General features: G+C 32.2%; 1 protein-coding gene across 2 annotated transcripts in view; it reads left to right on the top strand.

Moving 5' to 3' along the window:
* LOC126885685 (protein PALS1) overlaps positions 1–20745 on the top strand; it is a 667108-nt gene that overhangs the window by 13611 nt on the left and 632752 nt on the right. For both annotated transcript variants that reach the window (XM_050652389.1, XM_050652391.1), the window contains exons 2-3: positions 7855–7940; positions 18423–18532. In XM_050652389.1, coding sequence (XP_050508346.1) covers positions 7874–7940; positions 18423–18532 — 177 coding nt within the window. In that variant the 5' untranslated portion in view covers positions 7855–7873. The remainder of the gene's footprint in view (positions 1–7854; positions 7941–18422; positions 18533–20745) is intronic.

The following is a 20745-nucleotide window of genomic DNA, read 5'->3' as shown; positions in this document are numbered from 1 at the left end:
GTTGATCTGAAGTCCGAATTCTTTGCTTATCCGACTTAGACTTCGGTGATGTTAATCTTTTATATTTCATTCGCTGCTAGTATAAATGTGTCATCTGCGTATCGCAGGTTACTGATTTACTGATTTTTCTGCCTCCTATACTGATTACTCCATTCCATCCGTCTAGTACTTTCCTCATTTACAGGGTGTCCTGAAAAGATTAGTCATACATTATACCACAGATTCTGGAGTCAAAAATATGTCGATTGAACCTAACTTACCTTAGTACAAATATGCACATAAAAAAAGTTATAGCCCTTTGAAGTTACAAAATGAAAATCAATTTTTTTCAATATTTCGAAAACTATTAGAGATTTTTTATTGAAAATAGACGTGTGGCATTCTTATGGCAGGAACATCTTAAAAAAAATTTTAATGAAATTTTTAAACCCCATAAAAATTTTATGGGGGTTTTGTTGCCTTAAACCCCCCTAAACTTTTGTGTATATTCATATTAAATTATTCTTAAAGTATTATTAGTTAAACACAGTGTTTTTAAAACTTTTTTGCCTCTTAGTACTTTCTCGAAAAGCCATTTTTTATCGATATATTTTGAATATTTGTCAAATCCACCACCTATTTGTATATGGTCAAGTACGATTATAGAGACCTGGTAATAATATAGTGCGGCAGATTCGTGCAAATATTATAAGAATTGTGCATTTAATGATAGAAACATGTAATTTGGACCAAATATACTACACATACAAAGGTTCAAAATTAGATGGGAGGCCATCTTAGATTTCGCCTTTTACAAAAATGGCGGGATTCAAAATGGCGACTATACATATGTGACTAATAGCACGATAACTTTTGAACGAGACTACATATTTCAACCAAATTTGGTATATAGGTTCTTTTTTTGATGTATAAGATCGAGGTCTTGAACCGGAAGAATAGGTTTACCAGAAGTTGTGTTTTTCCTGGTTTTTATGAAAAAATATGCTGTTTTTGTTTCAATTCTTTCACCCTGTATCTATTAATTTTTCAAAAAGTTGATACCGCCATTGAAAAGAGCGTAAAAATATTTTTTAGGAAATATTTTTAACTTTTTAGCTATTTTAATTACCATTTAATAAATGCATAATGTATCTTCACTATGTGCGGTAGATTCGTGCAAATAATAATATAAGAATTATTGTGCATTTAATGATAGAAGCATATAATTTGGATAACATATACTACACATATATAGGTTCAAATTTAGATACGAGGCCATCTCAGTTTTTGTTCCTTTTACAAAAATGGCGGGCATTCAAAATATCGACTATACTTATGTGACTAATAGCACGATAACTTTTGAACGAGATGTAAGATTTCAACCCACTTTGGTATATAGGTTCTTTTTTTGATGAATAATATAGAGGTATTGAACCGGAAGAATCGGATTACCAGAATTTGTGTTTTTACTGTTTTTTGAAGTCATACTTCTTTACCGGCGATAGAGGGTGATTTTTTTATATGTTAAAACCTATCAGCCCGGCGCATGCGCATTATAACTTTGTTCTGATTGGATGTTCAAATGACATGTCAAAAATTATCCGATATGGCAGCTGTGGTTTGGAGGTAAAGGTAAAGGTAAACAAATGTATAATATATTAGTTTTATTGTTGTGAGAACAGAAACAAAAAAGTTTATAATATTGTAGTGACTTTTAAATAGTTTTTAAAAGCAACAGGTACGTAATAATTGTTAATGTATCATGGGTATAAACCTACCTATTTGATCTGCCAAAATACATAGTATGTAATACTTTTATTTATATAATTTGATTACCATCAAAATTTCTATCAATATTCACCTAATATATTGTTTTTTACTCTATGTTTTGTTGTATTTTTTCATTTCTAAATCATTTCAATTCAAAATTAAAATAATTTGATCAATTTTCAAAATATCAAAATATCACAAGTTTAATCCGTTTAGTTAGTCGATCTTCGTAAATAATGACACATAGTGTCCGTGGCTAAGCGGAGACGGCGAATGAATTCCAATACTAACCGCTCTTATCAGCGCTGGTTCGAGTCCCAATAGAAACTTTCTTTTTTGTTTTTTTTTAAACATTTTATGATTGTAAGTGTATTTATTATATAATTGTATTTTCAGAAAATACGTATTTAGTTAAAAAAATTTTCGACAATTAATGTTCAGACATCATTTGTGGCTTGTTTAATGTGTTTGTGTGTGTTTTATTCTTTTATTATTTTAATTTTTGGCACTGTTCTAATAAAAATGTTTGAGAAGTAGTAAGTATAAATTAGTTTAATATTTAAACAAAATATAAATAAAAAGTATATTAATTTCGTTTAAATCATATAAGAGAAGTATAACTTCTTACGTGCGTACAAAGTACACACACATTTTTTTTTATGTAAAAATATGTTGTTCCTTTTTCAATTCTTTCACCCTGTATATATTAATTTTTCAAAAAGGTAAAACCGGCGTTGAAAAGAGCGTAAAGATATTTTTTAGGAAATATTTTGAACTCTTTAGTTATATTAATTACCATTTAATAAATGCATAACGTATCTTCACATGTAGGTACCTATGTGCGGTAGATTCGTGCAAATAATAATATAAGAATTATTGTGCATTTAATGGTAGAAGCATATAACTTGGACCACACATACTACACATACAAAGATTCAAATTTAGATATGAGGCCATCTCAGATTTAGTCTTTTACAAAAATGGCGGGCATTCAAAATGAATCTGCCGCCCATAGGTACATGTGAACATACATTATGCATTTATTAAATAGTAATTAAAACAAATGAAAAGTTCAAAATATTTCCTAAAAAATATATTTACACTCTTTTCAACAGAGGTATTACCTTTTTGAAAAATTTATATATACAGGGTGAAAAAGAAACTACATATTTTACATAAAAAACAGTAAAAACACAAATTATGGTAAACCGATTCTTCCGATTCAAGACCTCGATATTGTTCATCAAAAAGAAAACCTGGTTAAAATCTTACGTCTCGTTCAAAAGTTATCGTGCTATTAGTCACTAATGTATAGTCCCCATTTTGAATGCCAGCCATTTTTGTAAAAGGAACAAGAACTGAGATGGCCTCGTATCTAAATTTGAACCTTTATATGTGTAGTATATGTGGTCCAAATTATATATGTTTGTACCATTAAATATACAATAATTCTTATAATATTTGCACGAATCTGTAGCATATAGGTACATGTGAAGATACGTTTTGCATTTATTAAATGGTAATTAACATAACTAAAAAGTTAAAAATATTTCCTAAAAAATATTTTTACGCTATTTTCAATGGCGGTATTACCTTTTTGAAAAATTAATATATACAGGGTGAAAGAATTGAAAAAAAGCATATTTTTACATAAAAACCAGGAAAAACACAACTTCTGGTAAACCGATTCTTCCGGTTCAAGACCTCGATCTTGTACATCAAAAAAAGAACCTATATACCAAATTTGGTTGAAATTTGAAGTCTCGTTCAAAAGTTATCGTGCTATTAGTCACATATGTGTAGTCGCCATTTTGAATCCCCGCCATTTTTGTAAAAGGCAAAATCTGAGATGGCCTCATACCTAAATTTGAACCTTTATATGTGCAGTATGTGTGGTCCAAATTATATACTTCTATCATTAAATGCACAATTGTTTCACATATCGGCTGCACTAATATGAAAAATTTATAATTTACATTTTTATAATATGAAAATATACTGATAGGCATAGAACAAAAACTGGAACAGTGGAGACAAGCTTAGGAGGAAAAAGGTTTAAAACTTAGTAGGACAAAAACAGAGTATTTGGAATATTCATTTAAAGATGGAGTACCATACAAATAAAATGGTATCTTTGGATGGTGAAATGATTGTGAAAAGCAATAGTTTTAAGTACCTAGGATCGCTATTATAGAGTAATGGAGAAATATATGGAGATACATGCAGTAGAATTAGCGCTGGATGGATGAAGTGGAAGGAAGCGAGTGGTGTGTTGTGTGACAGAAAAATTCCAATGAAGCTGAAGGAAAAATTCTATAAAACAGCCATAAGACCGGCTATGATGCACGGAACTGAATGTTGGGCAGTGAAAAAGAAAGAGGAACAACGAATCCATGTGGCGGAAATGAGAATACTTAGATGGATGAGTAGAGTGACAAAGAAACATAAAATTAGAAATGAGTATATTAGGGGAAGTCTAGGTGTGGCACCAGTTGATGCCAAAATGAGAGAGCATAGGTTAAGATGGTTTGGTCATGTTCAACGTCGAGACGTTAATCACCCAATACGAAGAATAGCTGAAGTGCAGATTCCTGGAAGGAGTAGGAGAGGAAGACCAAAGAAGACCTGGGGGAGACGATAAGGCAGGACATGTTGGTAAAGGGGATTAACATTGCTATGACCCAAGATAGAGTTGTGTGGAGAAATGCAATTAGGGAAGCCGACCCCGCATAGGGATAAGGCAAAGAGAATGATGATGACTGATAGGCAAAAAAGTTTTAAAAACATTGTGTTTAACTAATGGTACCGCGATAAAAGTTTAATTAGAACGTACACAAACATTTGGGGGGTTTAAAGGAACGAAACCCCCATACAATTGTTATGTAAACATAATAAAAAAGAAGCCGCATCTCGATAAAAACTGGTTTATCGAAAATAGACTAAGAGGGAAAAAAGTTTTAAAAATATTGTGTCTAACTATTGGTACCACAATAATAATTTAATGTTTTAAAGTTTTAAAAACATGTTTTTAACTAATGGTACCACAATAATAGTTTTATTGGAACGTACACAAACATTTGGGGGGTTTAAAGGAGCAAAACCCACAGAAAATGTTTATGTAAATATATTAAAAAAGAAACCGCATCTCGATAAAAACTGGCTTATCCAAAAAATACTAAGAGACAAAAAAGTTTTAAAAACGTTGTGTTTAACTAATGGTACCACAATAATGAATTAATTGGGACGTACACAAAAGTTTGGGGGGTTTAAGGGAACAAAACCTCATAAAATTTTTATGGGGTGCACAAATTTCACTATAATTTTTTGTTAAGATTTTCCTGCTATAAGAATGCCACATGCCTATTTTCAATAAAAAATCTCTAATAGTTTTCGAAATATTGGAAAAAATTGATTTTTATTTTGTAACTTTAAAGGGCTAGAACTCTTTTTATGTGAACATTTGTACTAAGGTAAGTTAGGTTCAATCAACATATTTTTGACCCCAGAGTATATGGTATAATTTATGACTAATCTTTTCGGGACACCCTGTATATTCAGTATTATGTTGTATAGTAATGATGTTAGTATGCAGCCCTGTTTAGTTGTATAATTATTGCAGGCAACTTGTCTTATATAGAGAACGAAGAAGATCTAATTTTCTGCAATGTACATTTTGTGTCAAAGAACTATATACACAATATATTTATTTTGTTTTAATATCCAGAGTGTAATATCGCCAAACAAATATATGCTCAGAAACTGCAAATAAACGTTCGCCTTTAAAACAGCAAAACACAAATTTCTCTTAAGGCTAATTTGGCGGTCAGCCGTTGCTCTGTTGCTGCTGGAAGTACAGTTTTTTGCCATTATAAAGTATAAAGTGCCAAGTTGCAAGCATGAAAGATGACTGTTGAATTGAAATTTAGATCTGCAAACTTGCCAACACAATGGCCGTAGCTTGGAAAAATCATGTGTGGTTAAAGTAATTTGATAATTGTTTCCTAGAGTTGGGTTTTTATACATGTTTTTAATTACTTTTAGAGATATATTCTACAATTATAAAGGGGTTTGTAAAGGGTAAAGGTATACGGGAACAAATCCTGAGTCCTGAACCTGAGACAACTCACTGAAAAGTCTAGAGAATTTCAAGTACCTATGATTATATGCTTCGTTGACTACCAAAAGGCATTTGATTGTGTAAGCTGGATAAATATGTGGTCCATTTTAATAGAAATGGGCACACCAATGCACCTGGTGACACTTTAAAATTATGTACCAGTCCAATATAGCAACAGTACGACTAGATCAGAAGTTCTCAAACCAATTCAAGACCGAGAGAGGTGTTAGACAAGGATGTGTGTTGTCACCGGACTTATTCAACATTTATGGTGAACATGTCATGATGATGGTTTTAGAAGGATGGGCCGGTGGAGTGACAGTAGCCGGTAGGAAAATCTCCAATTTAAGATTTTCTGACGAAGAAATGTTTGATCTCCTGCGAAGAGTTGAGTACGAAAGCAAAAGAGCTGACAAACTGGGTATTCTCCAAACCAATCTCTTTCATATTGTATGTAAGACACATTCACAGACACCCTTCACATGTAGCCACGTCTTCTTATGGAGTAAGTGACTTCATATGCAGTCGTGTCCGTGAATGTGTTAAAGATAGGGTGTAGAAAAAAATCTATTTGAAAATTGTGATATTTACATTTGTATTAAAACAAAGTTTTAATTAATAATATTGTTTAAGGCTATGGGTACATAATTCGCAAATATTTTACGTGTATCCCTACTTTTTCTGTCTTTACACGGCAAATTACATGTAGTAAAATTCACACTGGTATGGATATGTAAACATTACTAGAATGTCATTCTACTTGAAAATGTCATCATTCATTTAAAGAGATGGGTTTTGAATGTTCTTGGATAACTGATATTTTTATAATTGCAAATTATTAATTCAGTTAATAAGGGTCGGTTGTTCGAACGATAATCAACAATGATCACTATCAAATATTTAATTACTATCACCAACTGTCAATGTCAACTTTTATTGGGTTGCTGAAAACATAATTAATTATAATTATGAGATTATTTAATCATTTAACATAACAATTATTAACATAATTGATTAAGTAATTTCATATTTGAAATCAATAATTATGATTTCAGCAGCCCAATCCAAGTTGACATTGACAGTTGGTGACACTAATTAAATATTTGATAATAATCATTGTTGATTAGCGTTCGAACAACCGGCCCTAAATATGATACATTTTTCACTAACTATGTATTCAGTGATTGTAGGTAATAATTTATTTGTACAACAAAGACTAATACTCAATCGAGAAAAGAGGAAAAGTGTTAAAGTGATTTTTTAATAATATATTGTTTAGGAACGCTTACAATTTTGAACATCTTTAACAACAAAATACTTGGATCACAGAATATATTATCCTGATGTATTCTCTGCTTGGATCTTCCACAAATAATACACAATAAATAACTTTTTATTAAGTTCACGTCTTAAATTAATTATGTATCAAATACACTATATATCAATAATATTTAATCAATAACTCAAAATATTCCCGATGCAATGTCAAATATTTAAAATTGTCACTGATTGTCAGTGTCTGACTGACAATATATGCTGACAATATTATATTCGGCTGAGTGCGTTGTAAGACAAAGATAGATTTGGAAAATATTACCAAGGCATTGTGTTCATTTTTTTCGAATCCTGAAAAAACCAATAAATATTTTTGAAAAATTTAAACGCAGAATGAAAGACTAAATTATTACCGAGGGCCGAAAGTCCCTTAGAATAAATAAAAAGTTTATTTTGAATGAGATATTTGAAATTAAAAATCACACTAAATTTTCTCTTAGTTTTTCACCCCTGTAACTTATTAAAATAAACATTATAGAAGTTCTCAGGGACTTTCGGCCCTCGCTAATAACGTAATCTTTGCGTTTAAATTTTTCAAAAATACTTATTAGTTTTCTCAGGATTCGAAAAAATGAATCCCCATTTGAATAGCATTGCAGCCGAAAATACGTACCGATCCTCTTAAGTTAAATATTGTTTTTTATTTGTTTCAGACTTGTCTCCACTCAAATCATGGTGGATTTAGGTGGATATGTAATCATTCTGGTCGAAACCAAAGATAACAAAATTAAATTATATGGTAAGTTTTTTATATTTTCCTATAAAACCTGTAAAATAAAAAAAAAACTACACTAAATCCACACCGACGCTCTCTTTTGGGTGTACTTGCCTTTGGTATGTTAAGAAAGATTGCAAAATAAATGTTTTCAAAAACTCGTAAAGTAAGTACAGTCAAAAATTACCACCCGTAACTGTACCACAGTATTAAGAGGGACAGTAGAACTACTCTCCGAAAAATTGGAAGTAAAATCTTTCAACGCGCATGGCGACCGCGCAAGGTTCCCAGTCGCTAGACCACCACTCTTGCATTGCTAGTCGCGTAGAAACGTACGGGTTTTAACAAGGAAAACCCGCATCCACCACTGGTGAATTACCAATTGCGTACTGCGCTTTTCATCGATTGTCATTTGTTTCGAGCTTCTGTCATGTGTCACATAATATTAATATATCTACGCCATACGTCTTTGGTTTGTATCATTGGTACATACCAATAACGTATGACGTAGATATATTAATATTATGTGACACATGACCGAAGCTCGAAACAAATGACTGTGAATGAATGCCCTATTTTGAGTGTCCCACAAAAACTTATACCACGATAAGCAATAATTCACTTAATTATTTAATTGTTAATAATTAACAAAAAAACGTCTATACAGGGTGAGTGGGGAGGAACGCGCCAAACTTTAAGACTGTGTAATATAAGTAAAACTAATCAAAAATAACTCATACAGTGTGTCCACGGATGGGGTGCCCAAGAGGAAAAACTTTTTTATTTTCAATTTTAGCGAAAAATGTCATTAGTGATAAAAAGTTTTGTTTGTTCTAAAACCCCATAAAACGAAATAAAATTCAAGTTTTTCAAATCCTGCTTAACTTTATAGCCAATTTTATGTAAATCCCTATAAATTTTTGCACTAAGTTTGAAATTGTAACAATAATAACTTAGAAGAACAACCCTTTCGCTTCTTTGGATTATAAAGCCAGACTTTGTCGTTCTTCATGAAAGATCTAATCATTTAATAATTAAATAATTATTAATTCAATAATTTTAATAATGAAATTTATCACAAAATAAATTATTTATTGAACGCTTACATTGAAGAAAACAATGACAATTCGCAATTTATTTATCGGAGTTTACAGTTACTAAGCTATATTGTGGCTTGGAAACACTAGATTATTGTTACGACTTCAAACTTAGTGCAAAAATTTATAGGGATTTACATAAAATTGGCTACAAAATTAAGCAGGATTTGAAAAACTTGAATTTTCGTTTTATGGGGTTCTAGAACAAGCAAAAATTTTTATCAAGAATGACATTTTTCGCTAAAATTGAAAATAAAAAAGTTTTTCCTCTTGGAACCGTGGACCGAAGTTCACCGGGTCAGCTAGTAAATTAATAAAAACCGAATTTTTAAGTCTTGTAGGTATGGTCGTTTTTTAAATACAACACCTATCGACATCTAACTTTTTGCATTGAGCTCGGGATGACATCAGGAAAAAGTCTACAATAGAAAAATTGGGCGAAAATGCATCCTTAGTGCACGTCATCTGGAGTTTCGAGGGGTTCGGCACTAAATAGTCGGCAATAGTCAAACTTAAGCAAGAAATTCCCAAACTACCAAGAAAAGGAACACAACGGACAAAATACCAATTAGAGCGACTCCAAGATAAAGAGGTAGCAAAAAGAACAGAGGAAGAGATAAACAAGAGATTGGAAAGAATCACGACCGGGAACATAGAAGAGGAATGGGAACTAATACAAGCAGCTGTGATAGAAGCGGCAGACCTTAGCATTGGGAAAGCAGAAAAAGAAAAGAGAGAACAATGGTTTGATGAGGACTGCAAAAGAATTCTAGAGCAGAGAAACAACGCAAAAATGAAAAATATTAGAAACAACACAGAAAAAAGTAAAGAGTATTATAAAGACAAAAGAAGAGAAGCTAAGCGATTATGTAGGCAAAAGAAGAGAAAATCACTGGAAAAGCAACTAGAACTAATAGAAGAAAACTATGTCCAAAAAGAAGTTAAAAATTTTTATCAAGGAGTAAAAAAACACGAGGGACTCAAAATAAATGCACAATGTTTTGCAGAAATAAAGATGGTATGTTGCTGGGAGACAAGACAGAAAAATTGAATAGATGGGCAGAATACTTCGGAGAATTATTAAAGGATAAAGCCCAAACAGAAACAGAAATGCAACAGCGAGGGCAAGTCGAACAACAACGAATACAAGAAGCGGAACCACAACAAACACAAGCACCGACAGAAAGGGAGATAATAACAGTAATAAAAGACCTAAAAAATAATAAAAGTGCCGGAGAAAGCGGAGTGCCAGCAGAGATATTAAAGGTAGGAGGAAATATACTGCATCAAAAAATAGCTGGACTTATAAAGAAAATATGGGATAACGAAAAAATGCCGGAGCAATGGAACACAGCACTCATCTGCCCAATTCACAAGAAAGGTGATAAGACCATATGTGAAAATTACAGAGGAATCGCACTGTTAGAAGTGAGAAGTGGTGTATAAGGTATTAGCAAAAAATATAAGAACTAGATTGAAAGCTTATGAATTAGAGATAATAGGAGAATACCAGGCTGGTTTCAGACTCAGACAGAGAAGAGGAACAACCGATCAAATTTTTTTGCTAAAGTTATTACAAAACAATAGTTATGAACAAAATCTCGGCTTGCATATGCTCTTTATCGATTTTAAACAGGCTTACGACTCCATCTCACGAAACGGGCTATACGAAGCAATGAGAGCACTAGGAATATCAGAGAAACTGACACGATTAGTAAAAATGACGTTAACCAACACAGTCAATAAAGTCATGATAGAAGGCAGTTTTTCAAATCAGTTTAACGTCAACAGAGGATTAAAACAAGGGGACCCCCTGTCAACAGACTTATTCAATCTAGTGCTGGAATAGTATATTAAGTATGGAGAACGGTAAGGGTTTTATACCGATCGAAGACAATTGTTTGAAGGAGGAGCGGAGCGACGACTCCAATTATTGTCTGAGATCGGTTACCCTTAACGTTCGACATGCTTATAACGTTTTTTGCACGATTGATACCATTATAAATTATAAAATTAAACATTTTCGTCATATTGACTAGTTTCATTCATTTTATCAAGATTGATACTTTGGTTGTTAGATAGTAACTAGGGTGCATAACAACGATGGAGAATTGAGTTTTTATTTAGTTGTCAATAATTTTAAGTACAATTTTGATTATTATAAATTAAAATATGAGCGAAAGTGAATTTGAAGAAATTGAACGGGCTTGGAAAGAAGGGTGTTCCGCAATTATTCCCGAAAAATCCAAAATCCGTTATCAAAATACCTACCAAAGTTTTAAAAAATGGTGCGAAGGCAAGAATTTAAGAATCGAAGAAAAGACTCTATTGGCATATTTCGTTCAAAGACATATGCAGTTGAAAGCTCCTGGAAGCCTCTGGGCAGAATATTCAATGATTAAATCCACCGTTTTTCTTTATGATGGCATTGATATTTCCAAGTTTTCAACTTTGATCGCGTATTTGAAGAGAAAAAATGTTGGCTATAGGCCTAAGAAGTTTCAATATTAATAAATAATTCGTTAGTTTTCTTTATTCTTTCAAAAAATAAATTAAAATTAAGAGATTTTTTAACTCGACGGTAAGTGAATTACTTACCGTCGAGTTGGAGTACTTACCGTCGAGTTGGATTACTTACCGTCGAGTTGCTAGTAAATGTCACCTACTGACATCTGTCACGGTAAACATCTGTCACGGTAAACAGTCAAAAATGATCAATCGTGCAAAAAAGATAATTAGAGGAGCCAATATCCAGACAAGCGGTACGATTCATAACAGAAGACAACAGTGTATAGGTTTTGCAGATGACTTGATGTTTCTGACACGTTCAAGAACAGAACTTCAAAAAATGTTCAAGCAATTTAAAGAAGAAGCAAAAAATATGGCTTGACTATAAACCAAGGAAAAACAAAGTACATATATGGAATTGAGAGGAGAAAACGCTGAAGAAAATAAGTGGATTACTCTAAGGACAAACGACAAAGATTATAAATTTGAGAAGGTAACTGAATTTGAGCACTTTGGAGTAACAGTTACAAATAGAGGAGACGAAGAGAGAGAGATAGATAAACGGTTGTTAATACGTAGCAAAGCAGTAGGTTCATTAAACACACTGTTGAAGGCAAAAAACGTGTCCAGGGCAGCCAAGATCCGAGCGTATGAAACAATAGTGAGACCAACTGCAACGGTGTTGTATGCATGTGAAACTTGGACAATGAACCATAAAGTAGAAAAAAAGCTACAGATTTGGGAGAGAAAAATATTGAGAAAAATTTTTGGTGGTATAAAGGTGGCTAACGGGGAATGGCGCAGAAGAACAAACCAGGAGCTAATGGAGATGTATAAGAAACCTAAAATAACTCAGAAAATCAAGGCACAGAGAGTTAGATGGTTGGGTCATATTTTACGAATGCCACAAGAAAGAAACGTCCTAAGAGTTTTATCAGCAGGAGAACAAGGGAAGAAAAGAAGAGGGAGACCACGAAGGAAGTGGTTTGATGCCGTCCGGACTGACCTAGAAGAAATGGGTACAAGAGACTGGAGAGGACAAGTACAGGACCGCAAAAAGTGGAAGAAATTAGTCAAGACTATCGAAGCTAAGGGCCTCTAAGGCCTGTAGTGCTGTTATATATAAACATATTACTCGAGGGTTTTTGGGGTCACCTTCTGGAGTTTATATAGTTTTCTGCATTAAATAGATATAAACAGATTACTGGAGGGTTTTTGCTATTTTTATACTCTCGACTACACTGTTTGCATCAACGTAGTGTCGGAAATCTTCGAAATTCTAGAAGATGATGTCAATAGCAGTCACCATGGGCACCAGGTGCTCCGAGGGTCGGTTCGGATCACATATTCATGTTCACCAATCCCAAAAATCTCCGGATAATCTATTTGCACAAATTTAATACCGAAAACCCTCGAAACTCAAGAAGATGACGTGCCTCAGCAAGCACCAGGTGCTTCGGGGGTCCGTTCTAACGACGTATTCATGTTTAGCGATTCCAAAAACCTCCAAGTAATCTGTTCGCATTAATTTAGTACAGAAAACTCTCGAAACTCCAGATAGCGTGCCTTAGCAGTACCCAAGGGTACCAGGTGCTGTGGGGGTCGGTTCTAATGGCGCATTCTTGTTCAGTGACCCCAAAATATCCGAGTAACAAAATCTGTTCTTAGTATACTGATTTTGACATGTTTATGCACTTTTGGATGCATTGTATGTACTTTAAAGTGCAATTATGCATTTCCACCCATTTTTCTATAGTAGACTTTTTTTCCTGACGTCATCCTGAACACAATGCAAAAAGTTACAAATCGATAGGTGCTGCATTTAAAAATCGGGACTTCATTAAGTTTGAGGGTCCGAGAAGTTAGCCACATTAGATTTTCATAGAACGTTGAATTGAAGTTTGACAGTGTTGCCATTTGATTATAATCTATATAATGTATAATATATTGCAGGCTTCAAATATACAGAGAAGGCTTCAAAAACTACATTTTTACATTATTCTATGGATTTTTATATTTTTTAATTCATGTAAAACACAAACGAATAAATATTTGTTGTTTGTTTTGATATTCATTGCAGTTAATTACTAGAAATTTTTTTATGGCAATTGACCTGATAGATTCCTGGAGAGATTTGGCAATAGAGTCAGAACGTTTAAATTTGCGTTTGCCAGATTGCACAGATGTTCTGCAGATATACATTTTATGACTTTCTTTTTATTATATTATAAATATTTCTTTTCATTATTTTATTATTTGGAATGAATGTACCTGAATACTGAAATGTCCTTAGCTACTGAAAAGTGTTCACTTCGTCAGTACGCCATTTTGTGTTTATTTTGTATTTTTTTAAATATTAAAATGCCTACAACTATTGTAGCACGTGAAAGACTTATAGTGCTTTTACCCATATAAATAGCTATAACTTCCATTTTAGAGAAATTATTTTTCCTAATAATAGTACTGTGGACTTGTATATCTGTTTTTCAGTTGCATATATTCTGAAGCCTGTTATTATCACAGCTTTTTAATATTTCTTTGGACTTTTTTGTATATCTGTGTTTTCAGTTGCATATATTCTGGAGTCTGTTATTATTTACATCTGTCTTTAATCAATGTTAAGTAAAATCTTAAAGCAGCAGAATTTTACTTATTTTACACTTTTTAACTTTATTATTGATACTAAAATCTTGTTATGTCGACATAATTAGAGAAATTTAAAAATTTTTCTCGTTATTTTATCTATATAGTTAATGTTTTCCATGTTAATATATAAATTAATAAAAATATATCACATGCTCTTTTCCGATTTATTTTAAGAACACATGGCAACACTGTCACGCCTTCATTTCCTTATATCTGTAGCTAACTTCTCGGACCCTCCAATTTAATGTTGCCCAAAAATCGATTTATTTTTTACTAAATGCCCTGGCCTATAATATAACAGTTGTTTTCTCTTCAAATAAATAAATTTTCTTTAGATGTAGATGAACGATCTAAAAATTGGCCATATATTTACGTAGGAATTTGGCTCTTAAAGCAGCAATACTGTCCACTCAATTAAAGCTCAACAAGTTGCTTCCAGATGGTTTGCCAATAGATAAAATTTCTTTATTCGTTAATTTAGTGCTAAATCGTTGCAGGGTAACGTGCTGTTCAAATATAATGGAACACAAACATAAAAAATTCAATAAAAAGAATAGAAATAAAATCATTATACGAGTACTAAACATACAGAAACAATCATACTGATCTGATTAGTACAATGTACACAAAAAATAATTTCTCAATGTAATTGTATTCTATTTAATAAATCTATGTTATTGAGGTAGTTTAATTTGTCAAAGCTATGGATTCGAATTCGCCTATAAAATTTATACAGGGTGTCCAGAAATTCTACCGACAAACGAAGACAGAAGATTCCTGAGATAATTTTAAGACAATTTAACCTAATTCGCCTAGTCCGAAAATGCTTCCTAAGGGAGCTAGAGCTCTTTGAAGATGGCGTCTTGTAATTAGTTTTTCTGAAATACCTCCAGAACGCTTCTAGTTAGAAAAACGAAAATTGGTAGGCGTATTTATCTTCCACAGATAAATCGATTTCATCCATTGCGAATTTCTAGTACCGGTCATAGGCGTCCATTTTGGGTAGGGCAACGGTTATTTTATCGCATAACTTTTTGTCTTTAAATTTTAAGCATTTTTGACTCTGGATTATTAAATTTTGGGGTATTCTAGTCTAAAATATACTCTTGCTTTAAGTCGGTAGGATACACCGTTTTCTAGAAAAACGTATTTGAAAATTTTTCGTCTCTTGAATTTGAAAAAAAAAATTGAAAAAAATGAAAAAAAACGGTGTATTTTACCAACTTAACCAAGACTGAAGAGTAACTTTTAGTACTAGAATACATCATAATTTAATAATCTACTGTCAAAAATGCTACCCAAAACCGACGCATATGACCAGTACTAAAAATTCGCAATTAATGAAATCAATTCATCTCTGCAAAATAATTAAACGTACAAGTTTTCGTTTTTCTAAAGAGTTTTTTTTTGCAAATTTTTTTGTTTAATTCAAAAAACGAAAAATTTTCAAATCGTTTTTTCTAGAAAATGGTGTATCCTATCGACTTAAAGCAAGAGTACCTTTTAGTACTAGAATACCTCACAATTTAATAATCCAGAGTCAAAAATGCTTAGAAATTAAAGACAAAAAAGTTATGCGATAAAGTAACCGTTGCCCTACCCTAACGGAGGCCTATGACCGGTACTAGAAATTCTCAATGGATGGAATCGATTTATCTCGGGCAGATAAATACTCATACCAATTTTTGTTTTTCTAAATACATAGAAGCGTTCTGGAGGTATTTAAGAAAAACTAATTAACAGACGCCATCTTCAAATAGCTCTAGCTCCCTTAGGAAGCATTTTCGGACGAGGTGAATTGGGTTAAATTGTCTTAAAATTATCTGAGGAATCTCCTGTCTTCGTTTGTCGGTAGAGTTTTTGGACACCCTGTATAATATAATAATCACCAAATTTTATTACAATCAATTTAATAAATTTCGCCTAATAATTTTGCAATCTATTTTTTTTATTGTAATAAAGAAAAGAGAGACGTTCTCACAAACAATTTATTTTACAACTGACGACCGGTCTCGCTGTCAAAACTAAACCATATAAAAGTGTGCCAATTTTTTTACATGTAAAGGGTACTCCACATATCCAACGCACTTCATATAATTGAAATCAGATTATTTGGTAGTCTCAGGAAATTTTAAAAATTGTAAAAAATTTTTTAACTAATAGAATATCTCGATAAATTAATATTAAATTCAGAAAACGGCGGCGTTCAAAAACAACTCAGTAGGATGCTTCCTTTTAAAGGAAAATTAGTTGAATTGAATGGATAAAGCACATTTAGCTCAATATGTAGGCCTACTAATGGGCAGACCATGTATTTAGGATGGAAAGATAACAGGTTCCTAAAAAAACTGTAGAATGCAGGGGAAGAGACCTATTGGAAGACTGAGAAAGGGATGGGAGGATGATGTGGATGAGGACGCAACAAATCTCCATGGTAGACTATCGTAGAGGAGAGTGACTACAGACCGTAACGCATGGAGAGGAGTGAGGCCAAGGCTCGAATTATGCTAAAGAGCCATAGAATATATGGAACATCTAAAAAAAAATTTAATATTGACTTAGGATCTCAAAAAAAAACACTCTCAGTTTGTTGTATATGTTAGTAGCACATATAGTCCTGTAGACAGGTGGGTACAACGGCCTTCTTTATTCAGATGGACTTACCCAAGTTTTTTTATGTATTTTCACCCGTAGAACACGAATTTTTTGGGTAACAGTTGATCCGGGTGTCGATATGATTGTTATTAACACAGAACTTGAGGAATATGAGGCACATCTGTACAAATTAGGAATAGTTAATTCATCAGTCTGTTTTTGTGATAATGTTTCGATTAGAGATTTGAACCATATTTTCTTTGAATGCAAAATTAACGAGAGATATACAAATCAATTATATTACAATTTACGACAAACACAGGTTCATTTTCCAATTAGTATAGAATATCTAATATGTTGTCATAAAATGGAAATATTTAAATTACTCATTAACTACTTGAGAGAAACAAATATAGTCATTTAAGTGAAATAGGTATAAATATAACAAAACTAATAAATTGAGGTAAAAATAAAATAAAAATCTGTGGCTAACGGACCCGCATCCAAGCTCTCTCTCTCTCACACACACACACACACAACTTGAGGAATTACATAACAGCAATTTTTCGCACAACAAAACATTTTCTTGCATTTTTTGGATCATTCTAAGCAAAAAATGTTCTTAAAAGTTTCTTCGTAGGATGCATAGTTTTCGAGATAAACGCGGTTCAACTTTAAAAAAATCGAAAAATTGCAATTTTTGAACCCTAATAACTTTTTATTAAAAACTAAAATAGCAATTCTGCTTACCGCATTTGAAAGTTCAAGTTAAATTATACCGATTTTGATTATTTGCATTGCTAAAAATTAATTTTTTTATTGTCAAACAAAGCTATAAACAAATAGTGTTTCCCGTTCCCAATGCATGCGTTTTAACGCATGCTACGTAGAAATAGCCTGTTTGTTGGCGTGCCTACTCGTTCGATTTTAAATGAGAAATGCATTGAAAACATCACTCAAGCACTATATGTTTATAGCTTTGTTTGACAATAAAAAAATTAATTTTTAGCAATGCAAATAATCAAAACCGGTATAATTTGACTTGAACTTTCAAAATGCGGTAAGCAGAATTGCTATTATATTTTTTAATCAAAAGTTATTCGGGTTCGAAAATTGCAATTTTTCGATTTTTTGAAAGTTAAACCGCGTTTAGCTCGAAAACTATGTATCCTATGAATAAACTTGTCAAAACTTTTTCGTTTAGAATGACCCAAAAAATACAAAAAATGTTTTGTTTTGAGAAAAATCGCTGTTATGTAATTCCTCAAGTTCATTGTTTATAACAATCTTATCGACATCCGGATCAACTGTTACCCAAAAAATTCGTGTTCTACGGGTCAAAATACATAAAAAAATTTGGGTAAATCCATCTGAACAAAGGAGGCCGTTGTACCCCCCCTGGCGACAGGACTAATAAATTCTAGTGATTAAAAACTTTCTACAAGCAAATCCAGAACTTTCTAATTTTGTCCCATATAAACACAATCACCTACAAAGTTCACCTGGCACTCAAAGCTTTCTAACCCCACACATTATAAATTATTTATCTACATCAGCATAAAACATTGTCGACTCCGTAAGAAATTAAATTATTATCCCTTTATAGCAAATTAAACATCGCAACTGTGTGATAATTCACTTTGTGTTTGTTTGTTCTCAGGTTCACCTGCTGACAAAGACAATTTGGAAGTTGGAGATGAAATTTTGGAGGTTAACGGGAAGACATTAGAAGATGCAACTCACACAGAAGTGATCAGTCATATCCATCAGGTAAAAGTTTGTTCTTTGTTATTTGCGGCTGGTTTAATTAATAAAAGAAATTACATAATAAATTACGACATAACGAAAACAATAAGTCTTATCCTATAAAATTTAACAAATGGGATAATAGCCATTTTCAAGGCTTAATAAATAGGGAGTTTTTGTGCACACAAATACGTAAACGTAACGCATCTTTTTGACATGTACGCTTGCGCATTAATGGTTGAACTCCCGTATCTCGATACGTATTAGGGAGATTTTGTTGCTACGTAGCGTAACCATCTCCGTATACGTAAAGCAACTAACGTGTCGTAGAGGATGAATATTAAAATAGGTAGTTTTTGTAACTGCCTTAACGTAACGTAAAGGCAGCGTCTCACCATCAAATGGTTTGATCAAACTGGGTTTGAGCAAACTAAAGTGACAGTTAGTGACGTCACATCCTGAGTGTTCATTGTGGATAATAACGAAAAATTTTAATTTTAAATAAAGTACAAACAAGTTAGACAAATCAATACTTCCGGAGTTTGCTCAAACTGATCAAATTATTTGATGGTGAGACGCGGCCTTAAAGCAAATCGTAAAGTCATTTTTAAATTCCGTTGACATTAAAAAAATAAAACAATGTTCACACAATATACAATTAATATACAAATGTAAAAAAAGATAAATTAATGATGAAATTGTATGGTTTTAATTGCTTCTATTTAAATATAAAAATATTATTTTTCCTTGGTTAAAATTTTTTTATTTTTGTTTATACCTACTTTTTAGTTGTAAATTATTGTACCTACATCAGAATTCCAGTATAATGTATAATGTAAATAGTTGGGTAATATTTATTTGAAAATTTTACTGAAACCAAGTCATTTGTTTATCTAGTTATTAATTGTGGTGATCACTGTATTTCTTAAATTAATACAAGATTTGTTTGTTTTGCTTTATTAATAGACAACTTAAAAACAATAAAATTTTAAATCTATTATGAAGTTCCAATTTCCAATTACAAACACAGAATAATTTTACTCAAATAGACTAAACCAATAACCTTAAAATGTTTATAAACGGGTAGTACGCTGATGAAATGTTCATTTGGTAGGTAATCGGGCAAGATCCTCGTGTGCATTCGGTGACTTTCGTCTCGATAGGGATGCGTTCTCACGTACGTATCAGAGCGTTAGTAGGGAGTTTTTGTGCACACAAATACGTAAACGTAACGCATCTTTTTGACATATACGCTTGCGCATTAATGGTTGAACTCCCGTATCGCGATACGTATTACCTAAGGTTACGGGCTGGTACGTTAGGTTCATACGCATCCCTATCAAGCCGAAAGTCACCGAATGCACACGAGGATCTTGCCCGATTACCTACCAAATGAACATTTCATCAGCATACTACCCGTTTATAAACATTTTAAGGTTATATTGGTTATTGGTTTAGTCTATTTGAGTAAAATTATTCTGTGTTTGTAATTGGAAATTGGAACTTCATAATAGATTTAAAATTTTATTGTTTTTAAGTTGTCTATTAATAAAACAAAACAAACAAATCTTGTATTAATTTAAGAAATAGAGTGATCACCACAATTAATAACTAGATAAACAAATAACGACCTAGTTTTAGTAAAATTTTCAAATAAATATTACCACACTATTTACATTATACCTACTGGAATTCTGATGTAGGTATACAATAATTTACAACTAAAAAGTAGGTATAAACAAAAATAAAAAAAATTTAACCTAAGGAAAAATAATATTTTTATATTTAAATAGAAGCAATTAAAACCATACAATTTCATCATTCATTTATCTTTTTTTACATTTGTATATTAATTGTATATTGTGTGAACATTGTTTTATTTTTTTTTAAATGTCAACGGAATTTAAAAATGACTTTACGATTTGCTTTATGTTACGTTAAGGCAGTTACAAAAACTACCTAATTTAACATTATCGAAAGTAACGCTCTGATACGTACGTGAGAACGCATCCCTATCGAGACGAAAGTCACCGAATGCACACGAGGATCTTGCCCGATTACCTTACCTACCAAATGAACATTTCATAAGCGTACTACCCGTTTATAAACATTTTAAGGTTATATATTGGTTTAGTCTATTTGAGTAAAATTATTCTGTGTTTGTAATTGGAAATTGGAACTTCATAATAGATTTAAAATTTTATTGTTTTTAAGTTGTCTGTTAATAAAGCAAAACA

The sequence above is a fragment of the Diabrotica virgifera genome, chromosome 5 (assembly GCF_917563875.1).
Source record: "Diabrotica virgifera virgifera chromosome 5, PGI_DIABVI_V3a".
Classification (NCBI taxonomy): Eukaryota; Metazoa; Arthropoda; class Insecta; order Coleoptera; family Chrysomelidae; genus Diabrotica; species Diabrotica virgifera.
The sequence above is the reverse complement of the archived record's forward strand: the minus strand, read 5'-3'. Positions and strand labels throughout refer to the sequence as shown.